The sequence below is a fragment of the Strigops habroptila genome, chromosome 9 (genome assembly GCF_004027225.2).
Source record: "Strigops habroptila isolate Jane chromosome 9, bStrHab1.2.pri, whole genome shotgun sequence".
NCBI lineage: Eukaryota > Metazoa > Chordata > Aves > Psittaciformes > Psittacidae > Strigops > Strigops habroptila.
The window spans coordinates 27,736,454-27,763,797 of record NC_044285.2 but is presented as its reverse complement, the minus strand read 5'-3'; the positions used below and the strand labels follow the sequence as shown (position 1 = coordinate 27,763,797).

At 46.4% G+C, this 27,344-nt stretch overlaps 2 protein-coding genes and 1 long non-coding RNA gene across 4 annotated transcripts in view; 1 reads left to right on the top strand and 2 right to left on the bottom strand.

Moving 5' to 3' along the window:
- The window catches only part of LOC115612696 (fibronectin type-III domain-containing protein 3a-like), a 47,502-nt gene extending 43,460 nt beyond the window's left edge, over window positions 1-4,042 (bottom strand). For both annotated transcript variants that reach the window (XM_030497300.1, XM_030497301.1), the window contains exon 1: window positions 3,936-4,042. The gene's annotated coding sequence lies outside the window, so the exon portion shown is untranslated. The remainder of the gene's footprint in view (window positions 1-3,935) is intronic.
- LOC115612697 lies at window positions 3,868-4,943 on the top strand. The gene is made up of 2 exons (XR_003993114.1): window positions 3,868-4,140; window positions 4,776-4,943. It is a non-coding gene; the product is annotated as an uncharacterized LOC115612697 (long non-coding RNA).
- Window positions 4,944-19,634: 14,691 nt separating this feature from the next.
- CYSLTR1 (cysteinyl leukotriene receptor 1) lies at window positions 19,635-27,033 on the bottom strand. The gene is made up of 3 exons (XM_030498330.2): window positions 26,955-27,033; window positions 25,571-25,896; window positions 19,635-23,141 (listed from the first exon to the last, which is right to left on the bottom strand). Exons 2-3 carry the CDS (start codon window positions 25,579-25,581, stop codon window positions 22,049-22,051), a joined length of 1,104 nt encoding a protein of 367 aa, XP_030354190.1. The 5' UTR covers window positions 25,582-25,896; window positions 26,955-27,033; the 3' UTR covers window positions 19,635-22,048.
- Window positions 27,034-27,344: the final 311 nt, after the last annotated feature.

Sequence of the window (27,344 nt, the reverse complement as noted above, 5' to 3'; positions counted from 1 at the left end):
CAATCAGGATATTGGAAACAACAGCAGATTTACATTAAGATTGAAACGGACTAAGGGCTCTGAGCCAGCGGTCTGTCTTTGCTGGTCAATACACAGAAAGGATTGTGTTAGCACCACTGAAAGAATAAATTATCGCTGCTTTTACAATAAGCTCTTCAAGAATGCAATAAAGAGTTCAGTGTGTGCTCCTCACTCAGGAATCCAAAACTTTTCAGTTAAGGTCTGGCTTGCAGCAAAGATAACAGCTGAAAACTAACCATCTTGACCTTGGTAAGCTTCATGACAACTTGCTAAAAACAGGTGAAAAAAAGAGAGAAGGTTACTTCTGATATTCACCAGCCTCAAACCAGAGCAATGAGCAACCACAATTTTAAATAGCAATAGTTCACACCTGATCATTTTGAGATACAGAAAAATTAGAAGTGAGAAACGTGATTATTTTCCTAAACTCTCTTGACTGTTGCAGTATTACTAACATTGAGGCTTTCTCATCTGCTTGCGGAGATAAATTTAAAATTCTTCTCTGATAAAATGAAATGTTGACAGGAAATTAAGAAAACATGTAAGTAGGGAAGGCATTCTTACAATATTTCATACCAGCTTATGACTTTGATGCAGAATATTATAAGAATGTGCTTCCCAGTTGTCTACTTTCTTAAAAGTTACAACCATACTTCTACAGTTTGACAAGAAGCCTTCCAAGTTGGGGAAATAGCGGTCATCAAATGAAAGTGTCAGTTTCAGTCTTTCAAGCTTACAACATGTATTTTAATTTGCCTGAAATTCACCCAAAGGGATTCCAAATCCTTTTTCAACAATGGGTACACAAACAGGTCTACAAATACACACAGAGAACCACTCAAATGCACTGCGCTCCTGGGGGGGGGTGTTTCACCAAGGCCGGGCTCTTGTGAGTAGAATGCTGGAATTTTTCCTGTTTGCACAGTACATACAGAATCCTGGGTTTTAAGGACTCACCAAAACTTTCCTAAAAATAAACACAGAAGATGAAAGACTGTTGGCATGGGTGTAAGAACCCAGCCAGTCAATACGATGCAGATGCCAGCCTCCAAAAAAACCCTAAATGACTGTTAGGAGTGTTATATAGAACATTTATAGTCAACTTTGGTGTAAATTTGGTTTCAGTAGAACATCAAAGAAAGATGCAGTTTGTGATCAAGGCTTATGGCAGGAAATGCATTTGTGTAGACAAAGTTATCTTTATTCTCTCTAAAGGTGAATGCACTAGGAGTTAGTTATTGTTTTCAACTATTCTAACATCCAGTTCCTCATAACCACTGGCAAGTAAAAACACTGCAGTAAAATTCACTGCCCAATTTTACAAACAAAAATTAAGCCAGCCTAATATAACAGGAATGAACACAGCCTGCAATATGCATCTGTGCAGATACAAAGCCCAAGGAGTTGAAGTTATTGCGTTTCATTGTCAAAGCGCTGCTTAATTCCAGCTAAGGCCAAGTTTTTCAAAAACTTGCTGTAACAATACCGAGCCTACAACCGAGTGAACAACTTGTAATAGCCTGCTTATTCTTAAAGACGGTCAATACAACTCCTGTTTATTCACAGGCTGCTGTGAATCACAAAGTAAGAGCCAGGATACCAAAGAACACAAAGTAGATTGCTTTCAACTCAGCTGGACAGAATATTGGATTTATTTGATCCTAGCGAAGAACAAATTATTCCCAGTCAACAACAGCATTCCAAAACTTTCAGAGATTTGGAACACAGGAAGGTAAAAAGACCTAGAAGAGAGGACAGTGTAATAGCTGGCTGTTTTTCAACATGCATCATCACACACACAGAGCCTTGAGAAAGTCAACATCATTCCTATTTTACCACCTTATCCTTTTTCACATACAAATTACATAAAACAAGGAAAGGAATGCAAGTGGGGGAAGTAACTCGGGTTTTGCTTCTTACTCACAAAGATACTGAACAAAAACAAAGTACTTTCTTCTCCACTGGATATTAACTCCAAGGTCAATTTATTGGCTTAAAATACAGAGAGGATGCTTCCCTGGTTAAAATGCTAATCTGAGTCTCAGGAAATCTAGATTCAATTCCCTGCCTCACCACATACTTCCTGTGTGACCTTGGGCCATAAATATTTCGGTGCCTCAGTCTTTCCATCTGTGACTGAGATAGTATTTCCCTATTGAACCCAGTGTTGTAAAGATAAATACATGAGAAGAACATTAGGAATTGCAGACCACAGGCATACACATACCAGGCTATTGAAGAACTTATCTGCAGCAATACTGTGTGTCAATATTCACAATGAGGCATCAGGTAAAGCATGGAAGGTCTGCCCATGTTAAATCCCTGGCTACCACAGGACAGAAAAGACGGAATGTTCAAAGAGGTCTGAAGACTAGATAGAAATTGAAACCTCACTTAGAAAAATAAATTATCTTTACCAAAAACTTCCACAGCTCCAACAAGAAGCCTGCGCAGCAAGTTTTAAACAGAAACAAAACTGAGGAACCAGCTGAGCACAAGCTGCTAAAGGAAGCAAATACACCTGCCAGCAGTGCATTATTACCCCCCTTCCCGAGATTACCACGATGTGCTGCGCTTGAAGGGTCTCAAATAAGAGGTAGCAGAGGGGCTGCTGAGGCTGGGGGCTGTGAATCCCTGGAGACTCCCACCCAGCCCTCCCTAGGAAAGCAACCGCACGTTGCTGAAGTCAACAGCCTTTTGTCAGAGGCAGTAAATAGGATTGCGCTGAAAAGCGGTCACAGTAGGGTCCCCACCTTTGCTGCTGCCCCAAGGCAGAGGGGGACAAAGCAGAATGGGGGAGGGTAAGAGATGATCGCCACCCAAACAGTAGATGACAGGACTGACCTCCCCCTGCCCCGACCCCAGGAGGAGCTGGGGGAGGTGTCTGGTACTCGAGCTGCTGATCAGCCAAGGGGAACAACTACAAGGCTACGTGGCATTTGCAGGCAGCAGCTCCGGCTGCCGAGGAGGGAGAGCGAGGGGGGGCGGCGAGGGAGAAGCTGGGGGGGGGGGAGGGAGGGAATGACTTCAGATCTCACCCCCTACTCTCCCCAAAGAAATAGAAGGGAAAGGAGAGAAAGGGGAAAGCGAGAGGCTGATAATTAGTACGTTGGGAGAAGAGCGGGAACGGGCGGAGGGCAGAGCGAGTCCGGGAGCTCGTTGGCATTAACCCCATCCGAGGAGGCACAGCGGGGCCCGCCTGGTCTCCGCCGGGACACCCCCGCCCTGCGAGCGGACTGCCGCGACCCCGACCTCGGGAACTTCGCCTCCCCGACCCCCCGCCGCCGCGGCGGGTCTGTCCCGCTAGAAACTGCCACCCGCCCCCCCCACACCGACCCAGCCTCAGCACCCCCGGAACCCCCTGGGCAGATCCCCCCCGGCCCGTAGGGCAGCCCACCGGCACAGCCTTCCTCCTGCACTCCCCTTTCGCCCTGCCTCCCCCCATCCTGCCCCATATGCCGGGCTGCCCCCACCTGCCCCGTGCGCCAAGTCCCCCCCAAACCCGCCCCATACCCCAGGCTGGCCACCCCACCCCCGGGGTCCCGCTTCTTCCCTCTATCGCCCCACACCGCGGACCCCCCCCGCCCCGTCCCACACGGCCTCGTCCGTCCCCCCCACCCCCGGGCCGCCGTCCAGCACCCCACCGTCTCCCGCCACAGACGGGCCGGCACTCCGCTGCCTTCTTCCACCCCGCCTCGCCTCGGCGGGCTCCGCTCCGCTCCCGCCGCCGCCGGCGGGTCGAGCCGGCCGCCAGCTCCTGGCACTGCCCACCGCGCCTTGGGTGGGGAGCGCCGCTCTCCCCCGGCCCGGCCCCGCCGCCCTCTCTCTCCCGCCCGCCCCGCGGGGCGCAGAGGGAGCCCCTGGGAGCGGGCCCGTCCCCGGCCGCGCTGCGGCAGCCCCGCAGCAGCACTGACCGTGCGCGGCGCCGCAGCCCCTGCCTCAGCCCCGGCGCTGCCGACCGCCAACCGACCGTTCCGCCATGATGGAATGCGGGCACTGCGCCTGCGCCGCCGCCAGCCGGGGGCGGGCGGGCGCGCCAACCACAGGCCGGGACGATCTTCGTCTTCATCCACCCTCTCCCGCGAAAAGAGACGCGGGGGGGCGGCGGAGAGCCCACAGGTGGCTGGGAGGGCCCGGCCGAGCGGGAGAGCGGGTGCCTTGGGGGGAGGTGGGGTGGGGAGCGAGGGAGGGGAGGTGGTTCAGCGTGACAGAGGTGGCGCCGAGTGTAGGCAAAGGTGCGGCGGTGGCCGGAGCGGGTGGCCAGCCGGCACCCACCGTCCCGCCATAGAGGAGGCCTGGGCCGCGACCCCTGAGGTGCCCTGAGGCCTGCGGGCCCTGTGCCGGGGTGGTGGCCCCTGATGGCGGGTGTCCTGCCTGCGCACTGCCCGTCGCCCCAGGGCACAGCGATGTGGGTCACTCGGGCTGTGCCACAGGAACCGGTGCCCGACTGTGGCAGGGAGGTCTGTGGCCTCTGTCCCCCCGTTGTGCTAAAGCAGGGCAAGCATGGTGGTCTGTGCGTTTTACACAGTCAGTCTCCCCCCTCCAACTGAGGGGGATTGATGGGTCACAAAGACAAAACCCCTGAACTCTGATCCTGTGCGATTATATAAAAAGCATTAATGGTGATGACCATAAGAAGTGAAAGGTATTACACCGACGGTTTATGTGGAAAGCCAAGAGGAAGGCAAGATGTAGTTGCTGGCTTGTCAAAACAAGGAGCCGGGCATCCTGACGTGCAGCTCCGTTGTCCATAGCCGCTCTTGCCTGTCTTCGGACCATCCCGAGCCCTCAGCAGCGCCAAACCCGGCTCTGAAAGGATCAAGGGCAGAGGCTGAAAAAACACAGCACGAGCTGAACAGCCCCTCTGGCACATCCATTTTCTCTGGCAATTAATATAGCAATAAATTTTGTGCTCTTCAGCTCATTTCCACCGGATGGTTTGTACTGACGCGTTTCTGTTAATGTGTTTTAAGCCAGTTTTGAGGCACATATTTTTTAAGGTGATTTAAGGGGCATTTTTTGCGCAGCATGGAAGTCAGCTTCAGCGTGGATGCAAAATGAATGTGACAGCTGTGCTCTTATACAAGCTCCACTGGAACAGCAGGTTAGAAGAAAAAGGTCAAACTCGACACCTACATGCAAGCTATATAATATAAAGAAACTAACCTTTTAAAATGAATGGTCATGGGTTTACCCCGGATTGATCTTAGGTATATTTTTTAATGAATGTACGAAATTTTATAATGAATAGAAGAAATTGTTCCTTTATGTGAGAGAATTTCTCTCTGGAGAGTAGCGGAAGGGGTTGATTTGCCATACTGAACAACCTATGCTAAACAGGACTAAAATAAATTCCCATCCATCTTTTTAAATAAGGAAGCAGTGTTAAGGAAGGCCAGAGGTGGTGGTGTCTGCTGAATTTCTAGGTGACTAATAGTTTACCTTATTAAATAAATGCCACAAAACCAACTCAGTGTAACTTTACAATTAATTTTACTCATACTGGCCTACAAAATGATGAATATATTCTCTGCAAATTGATAGCAAAGAGAGAAAAAACAGATGCAATCATCCTCAGATTGTGTGTTTGGCACTGGCTGAAGTGTTGTCCCTTTCTTCTTGCCTATAAAATAGATTGAAATCTTCAGAAAAGGATTTGGAGGAAAAAATAAGCTACTCCTTTGTTTTGAGTCATGTCATGCTTTCGTCACTGATACTGAGCTCTTCATTTCACTGACAATTCCAAAATGAAATTCTTTGATTCCAGCTCAGATTTAAGGCTTGTGAACACTTCAGAAAAGATAGAAGACAAGACCAGCACGAGGCTCAGGGAACGCAGACCTGCTTTCTGCATTATTGTGCTCTAGGAACAAAAGGTTGGTTAATAAGTTCACCTTTGAGAGAATTCCTGGAATCTTCAGCACTCCATCTTAGGAATCTTATAACTCCACAGGCTCTAACTAATCTGCAGTGAAGCATATCTAGTCCCCTGGGGATTTAATTTCTGAAGTGAAATATTTGTACTTAATTTTTGGGAGATCGTCTGAAAGAGACCCATCAGGTTGTGATTTGGAAATTTGAAATACATTGCGTTAAATGAACGTTGCTGCTGACGGCAGCAATTCAAGGACTATTTTGGCTTCGCAGGCTCAGTATCTATTCATTGCCAACTAAACCTTAAAAGTTATGACTAGGGGTGTTGTGTGATATACGAAGGTCTGATTCCCCATCACAAGCACACTGTGATACCCCGAATAAAGAAGGTCATTGGGGGGGAATGCTGAGCATTCTTTGCACTGAAGGCTATTGGACCTCCCAGCTTTGATTATTACAAGAATTCCTTTGTAGGTAATAATGCAATAATTTTAGCACTCCGAAAAATCCTTTTCCTTTCCCTCCAGCCTTTTATGAAATAATTTTTTCCCCTTTAATTTTCCACTCTAAATATACTTTATATCCTAGCAAGGTATTCATTGGTAATTCTAGCAAACATGTCTGATGGAAAAGCTTAGAGTTCTAACTAGCTGCTAGTGAGACTTAGGATGAAAGATCTAAAACCTGCCCACATTCCACAAGCTCCAGGGCTCCTTTAAAACTGAAATTGCTTCAAGTACAAGAACTATTCCCACACCATGGAACATAAATGACCGAACATTTGCTGCTTACATCCTACATTTGGATTTCTGTGGAATGACAGTAAGGGAAAGGGTTTTTTTCAGTTGAGCAGTCAGTGGGGCTGAAGGCACACAGGCGGCTGCTCTAGATGGCAAAGCTGCTCAGAAGCAGCATTTGGTGTGGGCAGCATAGTGACCGAACTGCCTGGAAAAAAGGCCCTGATCAGATGGGTCAGAAGTTACAGAACAACATGGAACAAGTCCAGGGGGAGCTTCAACTGTATTTTGAAATTCCTGAAGAGCCACAGGGACCATTCAAGGACAGTGGTGATGCTGGTTCCACACACAAAAGCAGCCAATGCTCATCTTAAGTTGCTGGGTTAGAAAAAGCTGGATTTTGAGGAAATGATTGCCTGGACTGTCCTTTCAGTCTAGAGAGGAAGAGGGTAGAGAGGCACACACACCAGTGACACAGGGTCACGGGTGGACCCAGGCCTGGGAAGAAGGAATTAAAAATAGCAGAATGTAAGTTCAGAGAACATTCTGAGAAAGGAAAAGGAAAGAGAAAAGAAACAGCCAAAATGGGAAGTGGAGATGAGTCAGGAGGGAGGGAAAAGAGTACAAATGGGAAGAAATCTGGGCTTGTAAAGGAAGATTATTCCAGTCTCTGTAATGAAAAAGGAGAGTTAAGGAGAGTCTGTCTTAACAAAACAATGGCAAGAAGCAGTGCCAAATTCTTCCATTAAAAATTTTTGAATTGTAATTTCTATTTTTTCCCTTGCTAATTTGACTGCTCTGGGCTAATAAAAATAAAGTGTGTGTGTGGGGACATATTAAAGAAATTGAAAAGAAAAGCCTTTTACAAGAAATGCAAGAAAAGAGAGATAAGAGGACTATCACAATTACCACATATTTCAATTGAAACATGGGTGGGGGAGGTTGCTGAAAAGCTTGAATAACAAAAACCTGCTGCTTACAGTTGGACACAGTAAATACCTGGATGCACAAAACCCTTTCCAAACCAACAACCCACTTACGATGATTAGCAGCTGCTCTGGTTTCTAGTTCCAGCTCATAATAAAAACATTTAATTTTCCATACTTGCATGGCAATAATAATGATGATGATGGTTATTTTAACTAATGTCGAGCAAAGCCTCCCGTCTCTTGAATTGTTAGGACCTGCAAACAAGGTCTTGGAGCGCGTTCACTTCATTTTCTCTTATTATATACAAAATACTGTTGTGTACACTTCAGGAGGGACTGAGGCAAGGCAACCCAGCAAACAAACATGTATCAAACAGCACTTTGTTGGAAGTGTATGTTCTTAGATCCTCAAATGTAAACAGTGTATACTGGAGCAGATTTTCTGCCAGTATGTATTGGCATTCCTCCATCCACCCCGGTGGAATCAGGAGTGTTTTCCTCAGCTGAGGATCTGGTCCTTTGAGAGCAAACCAGCACTCTGTGCTGTACATTTTGAAAGAAGCACAAGGGGAAAAGCCCGTAGGGCATTGGGAGCGGGACTTTCCCTTGAAGGTAGGTGAAGCATGCCTGCTATTCTGCATGCACGGGGGCACTCATCCCTATTCCAGAGAATCTGCTGTTTATTTGCCATTGAACTCCAGAAGCAAGTCATCACCAACTGAAATAATTTAACATTAAGAAACACTGTCTAAGCAAATAGGTGATACCATCAGAGAGGCTCTGGATGATGCCAGCACTCTTCTCCATGCTCTGAGTAGTTTTGTCCACTGCATCTGAAAAAATAATGCCATTTTAAGTAAAGAGATTAAACCAAGTTTGGAGATTTTCTTTTGATTTATAGGACTTTCTGCCCTCTCAGTGGGCACAGTGGTTTACATTCCTGGTACAAGTGGAACGGTGGTATCTTAGAGGGAAAAAAAAGCCAGAGAGAGATGAAGAAGAAAGATGAAGAAGTAAGAACAGATTCATGGCATCAGTATGGACAGGCCAGAATGGATTGGCAAAGAAGTTTGGCAGGTAATGGAGATGAGGGTGGACACTGCATTGTGCTGTGCATGCTCCTTTCTCCAAGCAGGACCCAGACCCCTCCCATGAGCCCACCACTGCAGACTGGAAACTCCTTGCATAGAAGTTCTCATGTAAAATCCCACGTGAACTCACTGAATGTCATCACTGGCCTCACAATGCTGTTGGTACAAAGTAATGATAAAGGTGCAAAACAAAAGCCCTCTGCAGCCCACAACAAACATATCTTGCATTTATGGCTGTTGTAAGTGGCAAGGGATGAAGTTCAGTGCTGGGCAATTTGCGCTTTGCACAGAACATCTGTTTTACAGTTCCTTCTCTCACTTACTATATGGCACAGTGTGTGTGCAAACACTGTGTGTCCTAAGCCAAGCTGCACCCTGGATATTTGCCCCAGCCTTCAGGTTTGACCAAGTTCATTGGAAACACAACAGGGTCTGTTAGGAAAAGTGAATAAAACCCTGGCTCGTTGCTGCAGCCCCATCGCTGACCTCTCTGTATGCAAGGCGGAAAAGCTAAGCTCACCCTCATCACCTTTGCAAGCTGCTGTAATGCCAGGAGCAGGCATGGCTGGAGCTTCCACCCTGCTCACTGCCAGCAGATGCCTCTAAATAATGACAAGAGGATGCTGCGGAGCACTGAAATGCAGTGTGACTCCTCTGGAGCTTAACACAGGCTGCCGATCAGCCATGGCAAAATAATTGCACTCCAACTGCTTTTGAAATGAAGGAGAAAAGTGGCTGGAAGGGGGCTTTTCAGAGCCGGGAGGATCCCTGGAGGCTGAAAGAGCGAGAGTCAGGAGCGTTCAGCTTCTTGGCTGTCTTCATCCAAATGACTGCCAGCTTAAAATAAGCAGCAGCTCTGACTCTGTGCTGAACTCGGCCCCTGTAATTAACGCATTAATGTCTGCTCTTTGTGGAGCCCCTAGAGAGAGTCCAGGGAAAAAGTGCTGTTTGTCAGAGGACTTGTAGCAACTGGTCCTGGTGGCTCTGCAGAGCTTTGGAGAACTGCATGGGAGCTGCCTGGCCGCCTGGCCAAGGGGAACATGGCACCCGTCAGCTCTTGAGCTGGATGCCATGGCCTCAAGCACTGCCTGAGCACCAGCACTTTCTATACCTGAAAGCCTTTAGTAGAGAAGTCGTTCCTCACTTCTCACAGCCCCAGCTGGAAGCTGCTGCCCTTACATGATACCATCATGGAAGGAGATGGCTGTGGGACACCTGCCTGGTCTCTCCCACATGCCTTTACCACTTTCTGCAAGGTCTTTCTCCTCAGTTCCTCCTCAAATTATTCAGCAAGGGCCCAGATAGGAATCAAATATCCCAATTCAGTGCAATTCCAAACATTAGCTGTGTTTACCCATAAATTTATAAATCTTCCCCCAAGCCAAGAAGCAAACAAAAAAAACCCCTAAACAGGCTCAAGAACTCTGCCGCAACAAAGTGCTGGGAAGAGGCAGGTTCAAGCAAATACTGGGGGAAGTGCACACAATGTGGTACCATACCTTTTGCTCCAGAGCAAAACATAGAGCTGAAGGAAAATGCCATCTCCTTGCTAACAGCTTCTCCTTTCAGGAAGGAGCCTGGCCTGACCTTGCTCCCTGGTGTTGCAGCATCTCCAGAGCACACGGACATGCATCAGATGTTTCAGCAGGGGGAAAGCTCAGGCTCTGAGGAGCTGGAGTGGAGGCATTGCTCTCAGGGTAAATACACAGGCAGTTCTTAACTGACCTAGTAGCAGTGCCAGCAGAGCCAAGTCTGGTCTGCTTGCCTGGCCTGACGTGAATGCAGTCATAGCTCCGAGTAATCTGAGTAGCTGGATCCTCAGAAATGCTCAAAACAACCATAATTTAAACATGTTAGAGCTGGAGGATGCTTGTCCTTGCTCTAGTGAGAAAAGGAGAAGGCCAAAAAGAGTTCACTGCTAGCTCTTATAAACTAGACTGGAAGTGTTTAGGAAAACAACATTGACATGCTTTGCACGAAGATAAAATCTGTAAGATGCTGAGACACCTGGGTCATGTGTTTTTATCCCAAAGATAGGGGAGCTGGAAAGAGCGGCTTCGCTCCCTGGGCTGGGCAGACCAGGGGCTCATTTCCTGCTGCATGAAACTCAGCTGCAAAGGGTCTTTGGAGAGTGAGAACAAAGCATCAGAGCCGATTTCTGAAGAAGAGGGGAAGGACAAAAAAGAAAGAAAACAACCAGAATAAATCTGAATTGTAACAAAATTATAGTCTGTATTGAAATTTCCACATTTGGAATTGATTTTTCTACATCAGACAAAAGGCTGAGGCTTTAGTTGTTGAAATACTGATCTCTTTTTTAACTTGTTCTAAATGGCAATATCTGGATGAGCTGCAGGTGAACAAGCAGCAATGAAGGACTGATGCAATCCGCAAATATTTTCATGTCAAGTGTAATGTGATGCTCTTCCCTTTGTTTGGGATGTTTTCTTTCCTGCTGTGCATGAGGTGCAGGTTTCTTACCCTTCATTAGGTGATGCAGGTTCACTTATTTTTCTGGCCGCTGCCCATTTTCTAACTCACCCTCGCTTCACATTTAGGGAGTGAAAAACTACCTCCCATGTGGTGTCACATCGGGACTGAAGTTTCAGCTTAACTGTGTACACAAAGAGTTTTATTTGCATTCCCTCAGCTGTGTGTGCTAGAAGTGAACAAAGCTGTAGCACCATTGTGAAAAGCTGCTCACCTGTGATCAGTGATCCGCTTGCTCTGTTTTAACATGGGTTTTCAATTGTTTCACTCTATTTCTCCATTGTCTTTCTTCATAGCACCGTTTCTTTCCTATCTGGCATTTTCTTCACTGTCCCCAAACAACCTCTCCTACTTGCTCTCTCCTACAATAACCCCATTCCTCATTATTGTTTCCATTCTTTTTTTTTGTTGTTGTCATTTTCAGTTGGTGGAGGCCCAGGGGCCCCTGCTGTGCATTGGGGGTTCCTCTTCCAGTTGCAGCACTCAGCAGACATGTTGGAGCTGGAGCACTGTCTCCTGTGTGTCGCAGCAGTGTCTGCCCCACTGCAGAAGAGGCTCGCCGATGAGTGTTTTATATCTGCTTTGCAGGAGCATACATAATCTGTCAAAGTGCAGAGCAGCAATGAATCAGGTCTTTAATGCAAATAAGAAGCAGCCACATGGCATGAAGCGTTTGGGAGCACTTCAGGCTAAAAAGAAAAAAGAAACAGAAAAAGATGCAGCTGTGAAGAATACAAATATTGGCTCCTCAAGGAAACCTCCATATTGTATCCATTATTGCAATCTACTTATTTGTTCAGGGCTAATGCTCTCCATTTTGAGATTGTCATGGATCTGGTTTCCCATCCTCAGAGAGCAGACGAAAAAGTCTAGGCAGCAATATTCTGCATGAGGTAGCTGCATAAGGAGTCATTCTCTGCTGTCTGGCTAACAGAGCAGATTGCTGTGTGAGAGAACCTGCTATTAAAATGAATAAGGACCCTTTTGTGCATGAGAAAGCAGGAAAAAAAAAAATTGGCCTCTTCCCACCTTCTCCATCTTCTCTTGCTATGAAAAAAAGTATCTGCACTGCCTTCCTTGCTGCAGCTATTGTGAGTGCCTTGTGATGGAGACTGCTGGAAGAGGGGAAGCTTTACATAGCCTTTCCGAAAGTTCCTCTGCAACTCCGAAGGCTGCGAGCGAGGCTCTGAGCAGCTGCCAACTGAGGTCATCCATGGAGGTCAACATGGGGCTCCTCTGACACTCCAGCACTAAATTTCTCATGATCTGCAGGAAAAGCAGAAGAAGGAAAGTGAGGTGTAAGCAGCGTATGGAGCAGTTCTGTTGCTGCATGCCCTGAAGCTGCCTTGTGCCTGGAGCCTGGCTGGGCAATGCTTCTGGTCACCACCGTGGTCTCGCTGGTGGCGACCTCAGGACAAATATTTCAGCTGGCAAAAGGTGGCTGAGGGTGGCCTCGTGCTCCGGCACCAGTCACCACCTCACTTCTTTTAGGCAGTGGGAATAATAGTCGCTCCCTGCTCAACAGGGAAGTTAGGAGCCTGAGTTCATTAAAGGTTACTCTGTTGCTGTGATAACGGGATTGAGATAGCACGGCAGCGATGGAGGACAGTTTTCTGTTAGTGCTGTAAGAGAGGGGTGATAAGCTGTTATGTGCTGGGAACTGATTTGAGACTCCGAAGTCAAATGCTCCTCTGCCTATAGTGAGGGGTAAGTCAGCCAAACCCCAGTGATGAGCATCGCCCTGGCCACCACACAGCTGCAGAGGTCCCATGTCACGGCTGGCACAAATAGCAGTCACCATTAAACCCAGCAAACTGAAACACTTTGCTTTGCATACCACTTACAGCTCATTCTGTGTGATGCCAGGTAAAGCAGCATTGCACACTGTGAAATGCATGAGGGAAGAGACCCCAGAGCGATTCCCTGTAGCACAGTGTCACGGCACAGCCTGAACTACCATAGCGTGAGCAGTAACAAGTTTGAAATGACCCTGTTTGCTCTTGTTGATCCCAAGCATTTCAAATGAAGCTAAGGTAAAACCTCTAAAAATGAAATATTTGTACCCGTGAATGATCTGCTGTGGCCAGTCACCCCAGGAGAGCTGCCTCTAAGCAGAAACCCAAATCCTTCCCCGACCTACACGTGTCCTCAGTATCTATTCCAGCCATTTCTCTAAAACCAAAAAACACAGAGCACATATTTGAGAGAACTACAGGACTCTTGTTTCATAAAAAAATGGAGCAATACACTTTTCACTTCCCCTCTTTGCAGTCACTTCAGCTGTTTCCCCCAAACTGTCGTGGCTGGGTGCTGTGGCCATGCCAGTAGTGTTTAAGTGGAGGACACCATACTGGTAGAGCAGCATGTCATCTAGCAGCATGGTGTCCTCCAGCAGTGTGGTGTTCTCCAGCAGCACTGGGCACACGGGCAGGGGTAAAACTCACACAAGGCTGGCCTTTTGTCATGACGTCACTCAACAAGGTTTGCTAATTCCTCGTCTTATTGAAGGTTATGTGGCTGAGGCCTTAAATCCTTTTGATGGAGAAAATGCTGTTGGTGCCACTCCGGGGGAACCTGCTAACAGACCCTGACTCCTTATGTCTTTGGGAGTGGGGGAGAGAAAATGTCTTTCCAACACTGAAGTCTGTTGTTCGTGTGCAGTGTAGCTGCCTTTTCACCTCTGCCCTTGGGTAAGTAGGTTTGTATTTAGATACAGAATATATCAAAACCAATCATAAGAGGCATGAGTATTTAAATATAGATCTCTTCATCCAAAAGGAGCCAAAACTGTGTTTATGCAAGCTGGGATAATAAAGGTGGTGCTCTTCTGTGGTGTTTCTGCACTGAACTTAAAGTCCCTGTAGTTTAACATAAAATAAACAAACAAATCCCTCGATTTACTATATTCTCAAACAGCCCTAAATGTACTCCCTCTCCCAAGACCCCCAGGAGAGTGCAGCATGGGTGGTTTGTATTGACATAAACTTTGTTGTTAGGATAAAGAGCTGGTAATTGGCAAAGATTTCCATTTGCTAGGGAAACCAGGGCTTGGAGCACTTACATATTTTTTGTAATTGAATTAAATTTGGAATTGAAGCTGTTGGGCTTCCCTGGTCTGAATTCTTGATTAATTCTCGACTTTACCTTTTCATTGTCACCCTTCTCGGGGTTTTATCTGGGTGCAAGTGGGGTGGAGAAGGGGTTGAACACCTTCCTTCTGTTTGCTGCCCAGAGAACACTTCGGTTAGACAAAGCAGGCAAGACACCTGAATCAAAATCAAGAAGTTCTTTGTAGATGGCCTGGCCACAGCTATGGTATTTTGCTCCTTTCTGTCTGCCTGGATGCAGGAGGACTATCACAGAGAAAGATTTTCTAGATTTGATGGCTAATACCCTATATTTCTTATTTTTTTCCCTTGCAACTACCCATTCATTCTCATGACTTCACTCTAACTAAGAAGAGTCACTTTCCCAATGAAACATGCCCTCTGTAAGTGTGAAGTGTAAGCCGTACCTCTTGCTACAGCCCTCCTCATTGGAGTATAACTGTTTTAGAAGTAGAAACAGTAGAAATAAACAGGGAAAATTCAAATATATAACCCTGCTGCAGGGTCAGTGGCCGTGGAGGAGGCTGCGGGCTAAGGTACCGCTCCCTGGAAGCTGCAGAGGCTGATGAGATCTGTGCCTTTGTATTTATGTGTAGTACTGAATGTTTGCAGGGAGCTGGGGTTATTTCATCAGAACTTCCCACCACAGGAGAGAGTTACTGGACTTAGAGGTTTAATTTGGGCAGATGCCACGGCTGAATCGTTGCTGCTGCTTTCTGCGGCTGTCAATTCTCCTGACCTGCCACAGTGTCCCCTGCTATGACCAGCCATTGCAGGGCAATGCAGAGCCCATGCAGATGCACTGGAGACAGTTGCTGACCCTTGGAACAACCCCAGATTATAATGATCAGTTTTAGTTTTAATGGCAGTGAAAGCAAACTCTACAGTCAGCTCGGTATTAGCAGCGCAATTCAGATTTGAACAGGCAGTGAAAAGTACCCTGGACCTCAGGATGTGCAGAACTGTCCCCCAGGGCTTTGGCAACTGTTTCTCAGTGCCTCTGTTTTATTAGTTCACATCCCCAAAGCCTGTTTTTCCTACCACAGGATATGATTAACCCTGACTGGAGTCATCACCCTGCATCCCAAAGCAGAAAATCCACCTGAATTCAGCACAAAGCCTCTGCCCACCCCAAGTCCAGCACAGCATGAGACCAGGCAGCCCTCATGCATGATTCGTGGGTCTGCTTTGGGGCAGGTCTTCCGGGCCACCTTGTCATGGGGGCTGGATTGTGCCTGTGGAGTCTCGCTGGTCTCCTTTGCCCAGGTAGGGAACAGGGTGGTGCACCGGTGTGGGCACCACAAACTCTTCTGCACAGGGTGAGGATGCTGCTCGAGGTTTGTAGGGGAGCTGCGGTGATGCCCTTCCCGCCTGGGCACCTGGAAAACAGCGAGGAGGAACATAAACCAGCTGTGAAGTCCTGTGAACTTGCGGCACAGTAACTCAGGGCGATGAGGGACATGGAGGCATGTGGGAGGAGACGCTGCTGACAGGAGGCAGAGGCTCAAGGCCAATTATGGGGAATTTCTCATTCCACTTTCCTCGAAAAATAGTGGTGAAAGGGCACTGTAGCATTTTTCAGCCCTCGCTCACGTAAGCAGTGTGTGATCATCACTACAGCAAGCTTCCTGCCATGAGTAACGTGGAAGGAAAAAGGGGCAGAAAGTAGGGACTGTCTCGTTTCGGATGGTTACTCAGAAAGGAAAAAAAGCCTCAGCTGACTCCTGGGGAAATGCTTCAACAGTCAGGCCACACACTCACCTTTTGCAATAGCTGCTCACAAAAGTTAGCCCTTTGCAGCGCTCCTGGCATAGGCTTGCTGGACAAAACATCTGCAGAAACCTCTTGCCTGGTGGTGAGAGTGATTCCCCTAACACAGGGCAATGCTGTGCCTTTTGTCCTTGATTCCACAAGGCGTTATCTGAGGGAGTTATTGGGGCAGCGTGGAGCCTTATTGAAGATAAGCTCAAGCAGAGCATCACAGGGACATGCGCCCCACAAATAAAAGGATTTCAATGGGCTAAACCAAAAACAAACTCTGTTTAGTCTTCACATCTCTAGCAGAAACACGCAGCGGCATTCGTGGAAGTGGAGGTTTTATTAACAACCAAAATAGGGGAGTTTTTCTAACTCCTACACTTTTTCCTCCTCTAAACCTGGTGAATGTCCATCTCAAATATATTTATTGAACTAACAAAGGATCTTCGCTTTACTCCAGAGCAGTCTGGCTTCCTTTGAAGCTTAAGAAGCCACATTGACAGGAAAGAAACAAGCACATTTCACCCTCAAGTGAAGTTTGCAAATACTCCAAATATTTCTTTGTGCATGTGGCCACTTGCAGAGCTGAAATTAATAGCTTGGGATAAATATGGTTGAGTTCCCAATCTTGCCAACCCATGCACCGGGAGATGGATTTGTAACCCCAAGCAGCAGGCTGGGCTCTTCATCTCTCAGGTTTGCTTTCAGTAGCGCTTCTAATGCATTTTATTCCTTACACTCATGGTGTAAGTAAGATTTTATTCCTTATACTGATGGTATTTTAAAACATGATGTATTTTCCTTCATTTTTGCTACTTTTTTTTTTTCCCCCTAGTAACCTGGTCATACCCTCCACTGCTGTATGTGAAGGATAAAGATCCCAGTGTTCCCCCTCCTGCCATATGGAAGAATTCCCTCTTCTAATATCAGACCACAGTGGAAAAGGGTAAAAAAAAAAAAAAAAAAAAAGCTTAAATTAGGATTCAGCATGAGAATTAGCTCCTGCTAAGGGATCTGCAGCCCCTCAGTGTACAGACCCCAACTGCAGCTGGTAGGAGGGGAATCAGGCAGTGAGAGCAACCCAGTGGGTTGCACCCACCCCTTGCACTCACCCCCTCCAGACCCAAAATACATGTTCAGGCTCCCACAGACAGTAGGGGGAAAAGCACGTTACTCAGAGCAGGAAATCTCTCTTTATTGCCAGTGCTTGGAGTTTATTGCTTGTCAAACTGAAGGCTCTCACATTCTACAAGGGTTTTATGTGAAGGTGCTTCGTATATAAAAAGGGTGGCTATATCCTATGCATAGTTTCTGAACTTCCCAGGCTGTGGCATTGGAATTTACCCCCATAGCAGGCAAAAATGGTGCAGTGCTAAAAACCACAAATGACAACTTGCTATAGTATCACAAGTGTGAAAAAAGGGAGTGCTTTTACAGCCTGAGGAAAAAAAGACCACCAAAGGCTTGTAAACAAGATAGACGTGCCATCAAATATTGGAAATATTATGTCATCTTCTGTGATTTATAGTGTGATCAAATATATACATGCATATGGGGAGAAAACTCCCCCAAAACTTAATGCTTCCAGAAGTAACCAGTAATTCTGTCTGATCGCGTACAGGGGCACATAGCTTAGGAGAAATCAGAAAGTGCCCTTCTCCGTGCATTCAGGGTCAGATGATTTTACCATAGCTCAAGAAGAACATTAAGAAAAGCAAAGAGGAAGGGGGAGTCCTGCTGACAATCCTGCACAAGCAGCACATCGGGGGAAGGCTGCAGCAGGGATGCTCATCCCAAGCAGCTGCTGAAGAGAAGCACAGAGCAGTCAAGGCCAGGATTTATTGGAGACCAAGGTTTGCACTGTTCTCTTGGAAACAGAAAGATTGTTTTATTTTTGCAAACAGAAATCTAGTTTGTGGTTAGCTTCTGGCAGCAGGTGGCCGCTTTGGACCCTCTCTAAAAATAAGCACAAATAAAAACACATTTCAGCCTGTTATGAAGACAAAACAGTGCCTGTTTGCTTCTCTTTGCTTGCACAGAAGTTTATCCTGAAACCTGCCCTCCAAAAGATGAAGGGGAGAGGGTTTTTTCTGTCTGAAGGCACCATATCTTGAGCAGCTGCTAGACCAGGAGTTCTTGTTTGTTAAGTGAAACTCTTTACCCTAATTTCCCATTAAGGAATCTGAATGTTATCTGCTATGCTATAATCCCTGGCCCAAAAAAGATTACTGCTTCCATTGAGATATGATGCAGATTTTTCTCTCTTGTATTTAAACATTTTGTTCTACTTCATACTCTAAAAAGCTGGTGGTGCCTTTTCAATGCACTGGGAAAAGACACAGACGGTATTAAGTGATGGTTTGGAAGGCTTGATTCCAAGTTTTTGAAAGCTTCAGACTGACATATGCACAGCAAGTGATGGTTAGAAATGACAAGGCAGCTGGTTGGGAGTGCTTATGATGCTCCAGTTATTTTTCCATCTTTGAGCAAATAGAAACAACACTGCAGTACAGGTACAAATGCTGCTGTCTAATTTACCCACTGAATTATTGTTATTTGCCATATCAGGCAGTGTGTAAGTGAAAGGTTAGCACAGGCAAAGCCCATCTCTTCAGCATCACAGCAGTGTGGCAAATCCTCCTCCTCTTGACTGGGACTTCTGTCATGGCGATGTGATGGCAAAGGGCTGTATTTACCTCCAACTTCCAACAAAAGCTTTGTGGGTCCAGGGTCCATCCTGGGATAGCCATTCAATGGAGTAACAGCATTTTTTAGAGAAGGTGGATGGTGCTGTTTGAGCCCGGGGCAGGAGGAGGGACCTTGGTTCCCTGCAGCCATGTGGGGATGGGTGCTCCTGGACCCCCTTCCCTGGCTGGGTCCTTCCCTCCAGGAAAAGAAGAAAAAGGAAGAGGAAGGCAAGAGGGAAAAACCCAAGATTATGAAATAAAATGCAGACAGGGGCAGGGAAGGGGGAATCGAGTGTGACCAGCACCAGAGCACAGAATGTTACAGGCAATGAGCTGGGACTGCACCATCTAAAAAAAGAAGAAACCTCATCAGGCAACAGGCAGTTGCTCCAGGAATAATGCAGCACTAGGGGACACTATTGTACCATAAACTGCAGCATACACAGCAAAAAAAAAAAATAGGCCAGTTTCAAGGGAAAAACCAAACACCTCACTTTTTTTTAGGCATTTCTGACACTAGCACTGTACCAGGATGGCACTTAGTCCCCTTTTCCCACCTCCTGTCATCTTTTTTTTTTTTTTACAGCCCTTACAAATGCCACAATTTCTAACTCACCTCATGACAGTGAAGGCTCATGTTTCTTGGCACCTATTTTTCTCCAGGTCCTTATTCCTGAGCAAAACCCAAGCAGCATTTGCTGCCAGGATAGCACTTGTCTGTGTGCCACAAGACAAAGTCACAAGCAGGGGACAACTGCCCTCACCTCTCACCTGGAGCTGGGTTTCTGCCGAGCTGACAGCAAAGCTCCCTCCTCACCAGTATGGGCTGGAGTTTTATAACTAAACAGCATCTGCACATCCTGCATCTATTTTGGGAAAAACTAAGTAGAAAATGTCATTCTTGGTAGACTTTTCCATGCAGGAACCCATGTGTGATACATGACCACACAGGACACCCAAATACATCGTGCTCGCCAAAAGCATTACTTCCTTCCAGGTGTCTTGCAAGCATTTTCTATCTGTAAATAGAAATCTATTGAGGTCGCAGCTGCTATTTGTTGGGGTGCTCCACCTCTGAAAAACCTACCAAGACCCCAGTTGCCCTCAGATGGTGCCTCAAGCCCTCTGAAGTTGGGCTACAGCAAAGGCCAGTTTGCCTGGACCAAACTCCAGCTCCAAACCAGCATGTCCCCTCACATATATCCTTATAAATTATTGTTATGCGAGTATTACAGTAGTGCTGTATGTAGATAAAAATGTATTGTGGGGAGTAAGAATCCATATGCAAAGACAGAAAACAGTAATTGTTAACATTTTACTTGCAACATTGTCATTTAATTTTCAGCAAGTTTTTTTTTTAAATAGTCTTTCCTATTGCACAAAACCACTGCCATTTCTCTTGCCATAACCATTGTCTCATTAAAAAAATAAAAATGGGAAAAAATACCTCTGGTACAGTAGAAATGCTTTGCAATATATATAAATGGTGCTTTACTATACAATATTTTAAGATTTGGGAATATGCATATTATTCCTACATATTCTTAAACTCAGTTTTCCATGATTTCTATTTACAGTTGCACAATGCCTTTAATGCCTAGAAACATAACTATAATACTCAATGCTAAGCCTTGAAAAGAAGTTTTAGCCAACTCTCACTCCCTTTCTCATAGCAGCCTACAGGTCTAGTTGTGAGCTAGAAGTTTTGCACTCCTCTGTGTTTAGGGGGAACTGTAACACTCCTGTACACCAGCAGCTTCCAGCCCTCTTCCACTTCACACATCCTTGCAATTTTTATAAAGGGGTTTCAGATCTTGTTGAAAATTCACTTCCTTAAATTGTCTGAAGGTGAATTTGCCTTTTTAAGTGCTTTTTGATGACCCAGGGATACACAGAGTGTGGTGTAAATAGTGACCATGCTCACCTGTGTATCTGTAAAGAGTTTCTCAAGCAGACCCCCACCCCAAGCCAAGCTCACTTTGCTCGCTCCTATTCTACAGTATTAAAATGGTTTTCTTTAAGATAACATCAAGTAACATCATAAATACCATATCAAAACACACTCGCTATTGATTTATCAACAACTTTTCTCACTAGGAGTCTTAATCCTACAAGAATTTGTGTTTCTCTCCTGAAGCGTCACACATCTCTGGCTGGGTTTTGCTCCAGCAAAAAGCAGGAAGTGCTACTTTTCCGTGGGTTTCACTGGAAAAGCACGGGAATGTTTCCTTTTGTCTAAGACACTGAAGTTTTTCTTTACATAAGAAACACAGCCCAATCTGGTTTTCTACCATACTGAACTCAAAATAAGATTCACTCACATCTCATCCAGACTCAGACTCTTGATCTCCAGGTCTGTCTAGAGATCTTTCCAAGGGCCTTGGGTTGCCCCTTTTCTGCAAGATGTGAGGAAGGTGAACACTCTTGAACAGGGTCAAGTATTATATATAGCTATATTTTTAAAACAACTTCTGCATATTTTTATTTTTTTTTTTAAAAAACTTGATCGATATCTCAGAAAGGCCTGATCCTGCACCGACTCCAAGCACCCAGACCTATGCTTTAAGGTAAAACCTCCTGAAGAACTGGAGTGATAATCCACCACTTCGAGGACCAGTCCCATTCAAGTAAGTTTCAAATGGACACAAGGATACTGCAATTTTAAAACTGCTCCCACAGATAAGCTTCTTCTAGAAATTCAGAAGATGCTGGCAGATCTGCTGCCCATGAAAACATGTCCAAAGAGCTGCTCCTGCGGGAGTGGGGAGAGGGGCTTCAAGACTGAGTTCCTGGGTTTGCAGAGCCTGGCACCAGCCCTGCAAGCCTTAAACACATGATTATCTTGAAAACTGCAATCCAAAGCAGAAGCAGCTGGAACAGGGCAGGAATTATCCTGGCCTCTGCTGTGTAAATAATTTAGCAGCTGTTTGAAGATCTCATGAAAACTCTGCCCTCTTTATTTGTCGGTAGCTCCCTGAATGCTGCTGTGCTGCGCACAGCGAACATGTTTACGTTTCCCATCAACACAAACGTCGTTTGTCGAGCTGTGACATGAAGCTAATGCCCTAATACAGGCTTTGAAGAGTTTGCTTATATGAGTTTATCATCAGATCAATAGTTTTCTGGTGCTGGCTGGTGGTGGCTCCTCCATCCTAAATGGCCGTGTGTGTCCAAGCAGTGCTCCGGGGAAGGGGCTGGCCATGCCCAGCAGTGGCTGTAATACCAAGTAGCATAAATCATGGACCATACACCATTATTACATATCTCACTGCTATGAAGGCTTGTGAGCCTCCATCATGTCTTCTAGAAGAGTTCTGAGATTTCCATTGTCCATCTGAGATCTTGGGGGAAGACTTAGCTTCCTGATGGAGAGGCCACAGCTGCCTTTTCATTCTCCTTATGGCTTTCTCCAAAGGGTTCCTCATCTTTCTCCTTTATGGAGAACTTTTTCCTGAAGGCTTGCGTTAAGCTGGAGGAAGAAGCCTTCCTAAATGTGGCAAGTCTCTTCCGAAAATTGCCCCCTGAGAAGAAATAAAGAAGTGGGTCAAAGCAGCAGTTGGAAGCTGCTAAGGGGAGCGTTACCACAACCGACTTCTGTAGGTATATGGCATCCTCACAGCTGGCATTCTTCAGCCTCAGCACGTGGAGGTGGACCGTACGGAGAACATGGTATGGGGTGAAGCTCACCAGGAAGGTGAGCGTCACAATGATGATCATCCAGACTGCCTTCTTGTGGTTAGCCCGGTTCTTCTTAAAGGAATTTTTCATTAAGGTCCTTATGATCATGGTGTAGCAGATAGTTATGACAATAAAGGGAAGAATGAAACCCACAGTTAGGGCAATAAAATCCAGGATCACAACTAAATTTGCCTTCTGAGAGTTTTCCGGGGGTTCAAAGCATTTGGTCTTGTTGCCATGTTGGTACGTCCCATTCCGCAGAAAGGGAGCGCTTGTCAGGGTGACAAAAATCCAGATGCCAATGCAGACAAATTTAGCCTTCTTCTCTGATACCAGATTGATGTACTGGACTGGAAAAACAATGGCTATGCAGCGGAAGAAGCTCATTGCAGCCATGAAAAAAATGCTGCAATAGAGGTTGACATACAGTGCATATGAACTGACCCTGCATAGGAAGTCACTGAAGAACCAGTTTCCTTTGTGGATGTAGTAGATGACACGCAGGGGCAGGGTGGCCACGCAGAGGAAGTCAGACACAGCAAGGTTCAGCATATACACCTGAAAGGCTGTCTTTTGCCGGTATGTTTTTATGAGGACGTAGAGCACAAACCCATTGCCAACAAAGCCCATAATGCTGATCATGGAGTAGAGTGTGGAGTAGACTCTGTTTCGGAAGTCATCGATGGAGTGATGGCATGACAAGTTATCAAACAGCGCTGTCGTGTTGGCTGGCTGAGGCACTGATTCTGCCTGGTGATGAATGTCAGGCCTAGGGGTGAAAAAGATCAGGTGAGACATAAAGCAGCACATGAAAATTAAATGCCATTATTAGATAGGAGGAAAAAACTGTCACCTCTCCCCTACAGGAAAGAACAGGGAAGAAGGGATGTGGATCAGCACAGATCTGTGTTATTACACCTACCCACTACAGCCACCTTTAATGTGAGGCAGACAACTGATAAAGATAAGAATCACTTTTTTGTAAGTCCTTAGTACTGGCAGCATCTTCCTTCTACTGAATTACCAAAATCTCTAGTTCCTTACAAACCTAGGTAGCTACTCATTGAAACAGCAGAGAAGAATAACAAAGGTGGCAACAGCACTATGCAATTTAAAGACCAGATCTGGATCCTAAGGATTGTTCAGTCCTGCCTCCCTGCATTGCCTGGCAAATGCTGCCTCATTGCGCTCCACCTCCACGCCTGCCTACGGAAGGACAGGTCACTGCAGGTGAAAGTCTGCAAGAAGGTTTTTGAAACACTAAAGGAAAACTGTTTAAAAACCAAAACAAAAAACAAACAACAAATCCCAAATCCTTTGCTCCAAAGGTGGAAGACTATTCCAAGCCAGAGACTGCTCAGTGCACAACCAGACATTTGTCAGCTCCCCACATTCTGCATTGCTCACCTCTGCTCACAGGCAGCACCATTTCTTAAGCTTGCTTTGTTGATAAATACATGTAATTACTAGCTTTGGGAAAGATATTGCTTATTACATGTGATAAAGAGGAAGGATCCCTTCACTGCAGGGCTCCAGTTTCCCTGGCACTGGCTGGGCAGAGGTACCGCTGCGGCACCATGCAGACAGAGGGGAAGGCTGGAGGGAGGCTCAAGCAGAACAAACCTCTGGGTTTGGAGACATCCCTACTATCAAGGTAACTCTCTAGGAAAGGGTTTGTCCTTGGGGTTGCTTTTGCACATTGCTTTGGTTTACATTCACAGGTCTGGGGCTCTCCAGAGCGGTCAGACCCTGCAGCCAGGAGGGTTTTCAGATCCGCTCAGCCAGTCTTTTATTACATGTTATAGTTTCTTTTTGGTATTCATTTGAGTGCAGTGAGACATGACGCTCTTAAAGTTCGCATTGTCCTAAAGTAAAGCAAGAGAAAAATGCACACGTATTTTTCCTCATCCATTTTAAATTTCTAATAGTTCAGATACAGGATCTCACTTGCAGTCTGAGACCATGAAAAACCCCAATGATCAGAACTGCAGGATGCATACAGGCTGAAATAGAAGGATTTAAGGAAAACAACAGTGAAAGCCACCACTGGGACAGGATTGGTTACAAGAACACCACATGTGCTCAAACCTGATGTTAAATGGTATGTATTTTCAACCCTAAAAGTAGTCTGGCAGCATTGAAATAGAGTCTCTGTCACCCTCCAGGATTTACTAGGTATTCAGAACCACACTGGAATGCTCAAGGCTTCCAGGTTTCTTCCAGGCAAACTTCAGCTATTTGGGAGTTTGTACTTTTAAAACAATCCTTTGACTATCTGCAGTGCACAAAATACGTTAAAGCTCAATAGATACCAGTGAGGTGGCACAGATAGGAGAGGAGGCAAAAGCTGGTCAAGAGGATGTTTTTTCCCCTCCATGCACTTGAGGGTGTGAATGACCGAGCAAGTGACTGCACAGAGGTCTTTGGCCAGAAGAGGCAGCCAAGACTCTACCCGGCTCTGTCAAAAGCTGTAGATCAGCACATCATCACTTACAGTTCACCTTAGCTTGCATAAATGAAGCTTATCCAGTGATGCTCATTGCAAATAATCTGTTAATCAGAGCGAGGCAGTGAGTTTGTGGCTGTGCCCTCTCCCTGAGGTAGCCTGATTCTGGTGGTGGCAGAATCCAGACCTCAGTCCCAGCTTGGATGGGACAGAATGGGACAGAAAGCCCAGAGCGGGTCCAAACACCACCAGACATCATTGCAGCAATCTTCTCCCTCCTCTGCAATGACCAACCAGCATCACAAAGACTGAGCCCTGGGTCCCCTGGGAAATGCAGAGAGATCCAGTCTTCCTCCTACACCACTGGCATCGTCACTTGCTGAGGTCTTCACTTTAGACTTGAGGGTCAAGTTAAAGACCAACACTCTAATAATGTTGTAAAATCTCCAAGATAGGATTAAATTTAAGTTTGTGGTAACATTGGCCTGATTTTAACTGATTGCTTGGGAGTGGCAGATGGTGCAATATGCTCTGAAAAAAACTGCAGAATACCCATTCCCTGCTTTTATCTGTCAAGATATACTGGAGCAGGCATCCAAGCTCTTCCTATTGTTCCTCTTATTGCTAGGTTAATGCCTAGCAAGCAGACCCACCAATCAAACCCCCACCATGCTATGCACTGCAAGAACATATTGAGATTAGCAGCTCAATTTTCTCACGAAAATTCATATAGATAGAATCTCTGTACTTACCAAGGCATCATACATCTGTTTTTTCTCAGACATTAAAAAAAACCAAAACACACCAGGATGTTTGAGATTAAGAGGAAGAGGCTGGAACGATCTCTTCTGCACACTGAGGCTTTCTTCCTCTGCCTGCACCGCCAGGCAGTTATGGTCAGTATGAAGAAGGAGCAGAAAATCGGACAAATGAGGCTGTGTGGCCAAGCCAGCCAGCAAACAAAGATGTTTTGCCTAAAAGCAATGATGCTGCAAGCCCTTCTGAGACAGCACCAGAGAGAGGTCCCGCTGCCTTCCTGTCACCGCAGACTGCTTTTCCCTCTGCCAGTTCAGCCGTCCTGCCCAAGAGATAACCAACAGATATCAGCAAACGTTGCAGCCCATCGCTGCAACGATGGGCTACCCCATCAGATAACTTCCTTATTCAGCTTCTCTGCCTATTTGTGCACACTTCTGCAGTGGCATTGAGCCAGATTCTAAACTTCTTACCTCGTTTGGGGACTAAATTCCAGTCTTTAACTGCTATTCTTAAAGATACTAGCAGATAGTAAACAACCATGCAAAGTACTGGTCTAAAAGACAACCGAGACCTGTTATAAATCATATTTCTAAACATAACTTACAATATCTTTTGTAACCGAAATAAAAACCAATGATTAAAATACTGAAGTGGACCGCTAAAGCTTAAGAGCTTTACACCTAAAAATATAACTGTAGAAATCAAGAAACTCCACAGAATATCATTTCCTATCTGAAGCTTTAGGCCAGGTTTGCATCATGGACTGAAGGCAAGCATCAGTTCCGCCACTTCTTATTTATACAGCTGTGGTTCACTGAGCCATTTATTTATATGCTCCTTAGGAACATCCAGAAGCAAGAGGGAGGAAAGCATCCCAAACTAAGCAAACCCCTGAACAATGTCTTCAAGTCCCATGCAGCATAGCTGGCTTTAGAGCTAGTCATCAGCAGATTATACTACATTTAATTACACAACCAAAAAGCAAACCAAGGCAGGTACCGCGGTTTGTGCAGAGCTCCGGTATAAAGCATCACCGGCCCTCGGGAGCTTCGAGCCCGAATTGGGTGTTTGGGGCAAGCAGCGGGGAGCTTCACGCCTCAATCACGAATGCACTTGGCAAACACAACACCCTCCGCAAAGCGCCCGGCCATCAGAGCGAGGATCGCAGCGTACAACCGAAACCAGCAGCAAACGCTAATTAATAAACTAGCTCATTAACACGCAACGGTAAAACCGGGTGCCTGAGCACCTGAGCTGGCCGCAAGCCGCTCCCCGACAGCCGGCACACGGCGGCTCCCGCAGGCACCGCCCGCCACAGCCGCCGGGGAACTCCGTCCCGTCCCCCCACCGCCAAGAGTGAGCCGCGGGAGCGCTTACCGGGGCCGAGCGGGACGCGGGGCTCTGCCGGGGGTTACACAGCTCTCCCCGCTCCACCGCCCTTAAACCGGGGCCGCCAAAGCCCCGCCCCTGGGACGGGATGGCCACGCCCCCCGCCCTCCCCGGGACCCCCGCAGGGAGAGGTTCGGGGATGGGCTGCAACGACAAAGCCCTTTTTCGGGAATTACAGCCCATCGCAGACCCGCCTGGGCGCTGTGCAACAGGAGCGTTGCGACTGCGATGACACGACGTCTTTTTCTTTCTCTTTTTGATTGCCCCTCTTCCACCCTGCTCTGTCACGGGTTTTTCTGCTGTCAAACTCAGCAATTTGCACTTTCTTTCCAAGTCTTTGGCACGTCCTCACACCCACACTGTGCAAGTCTTGCGTTT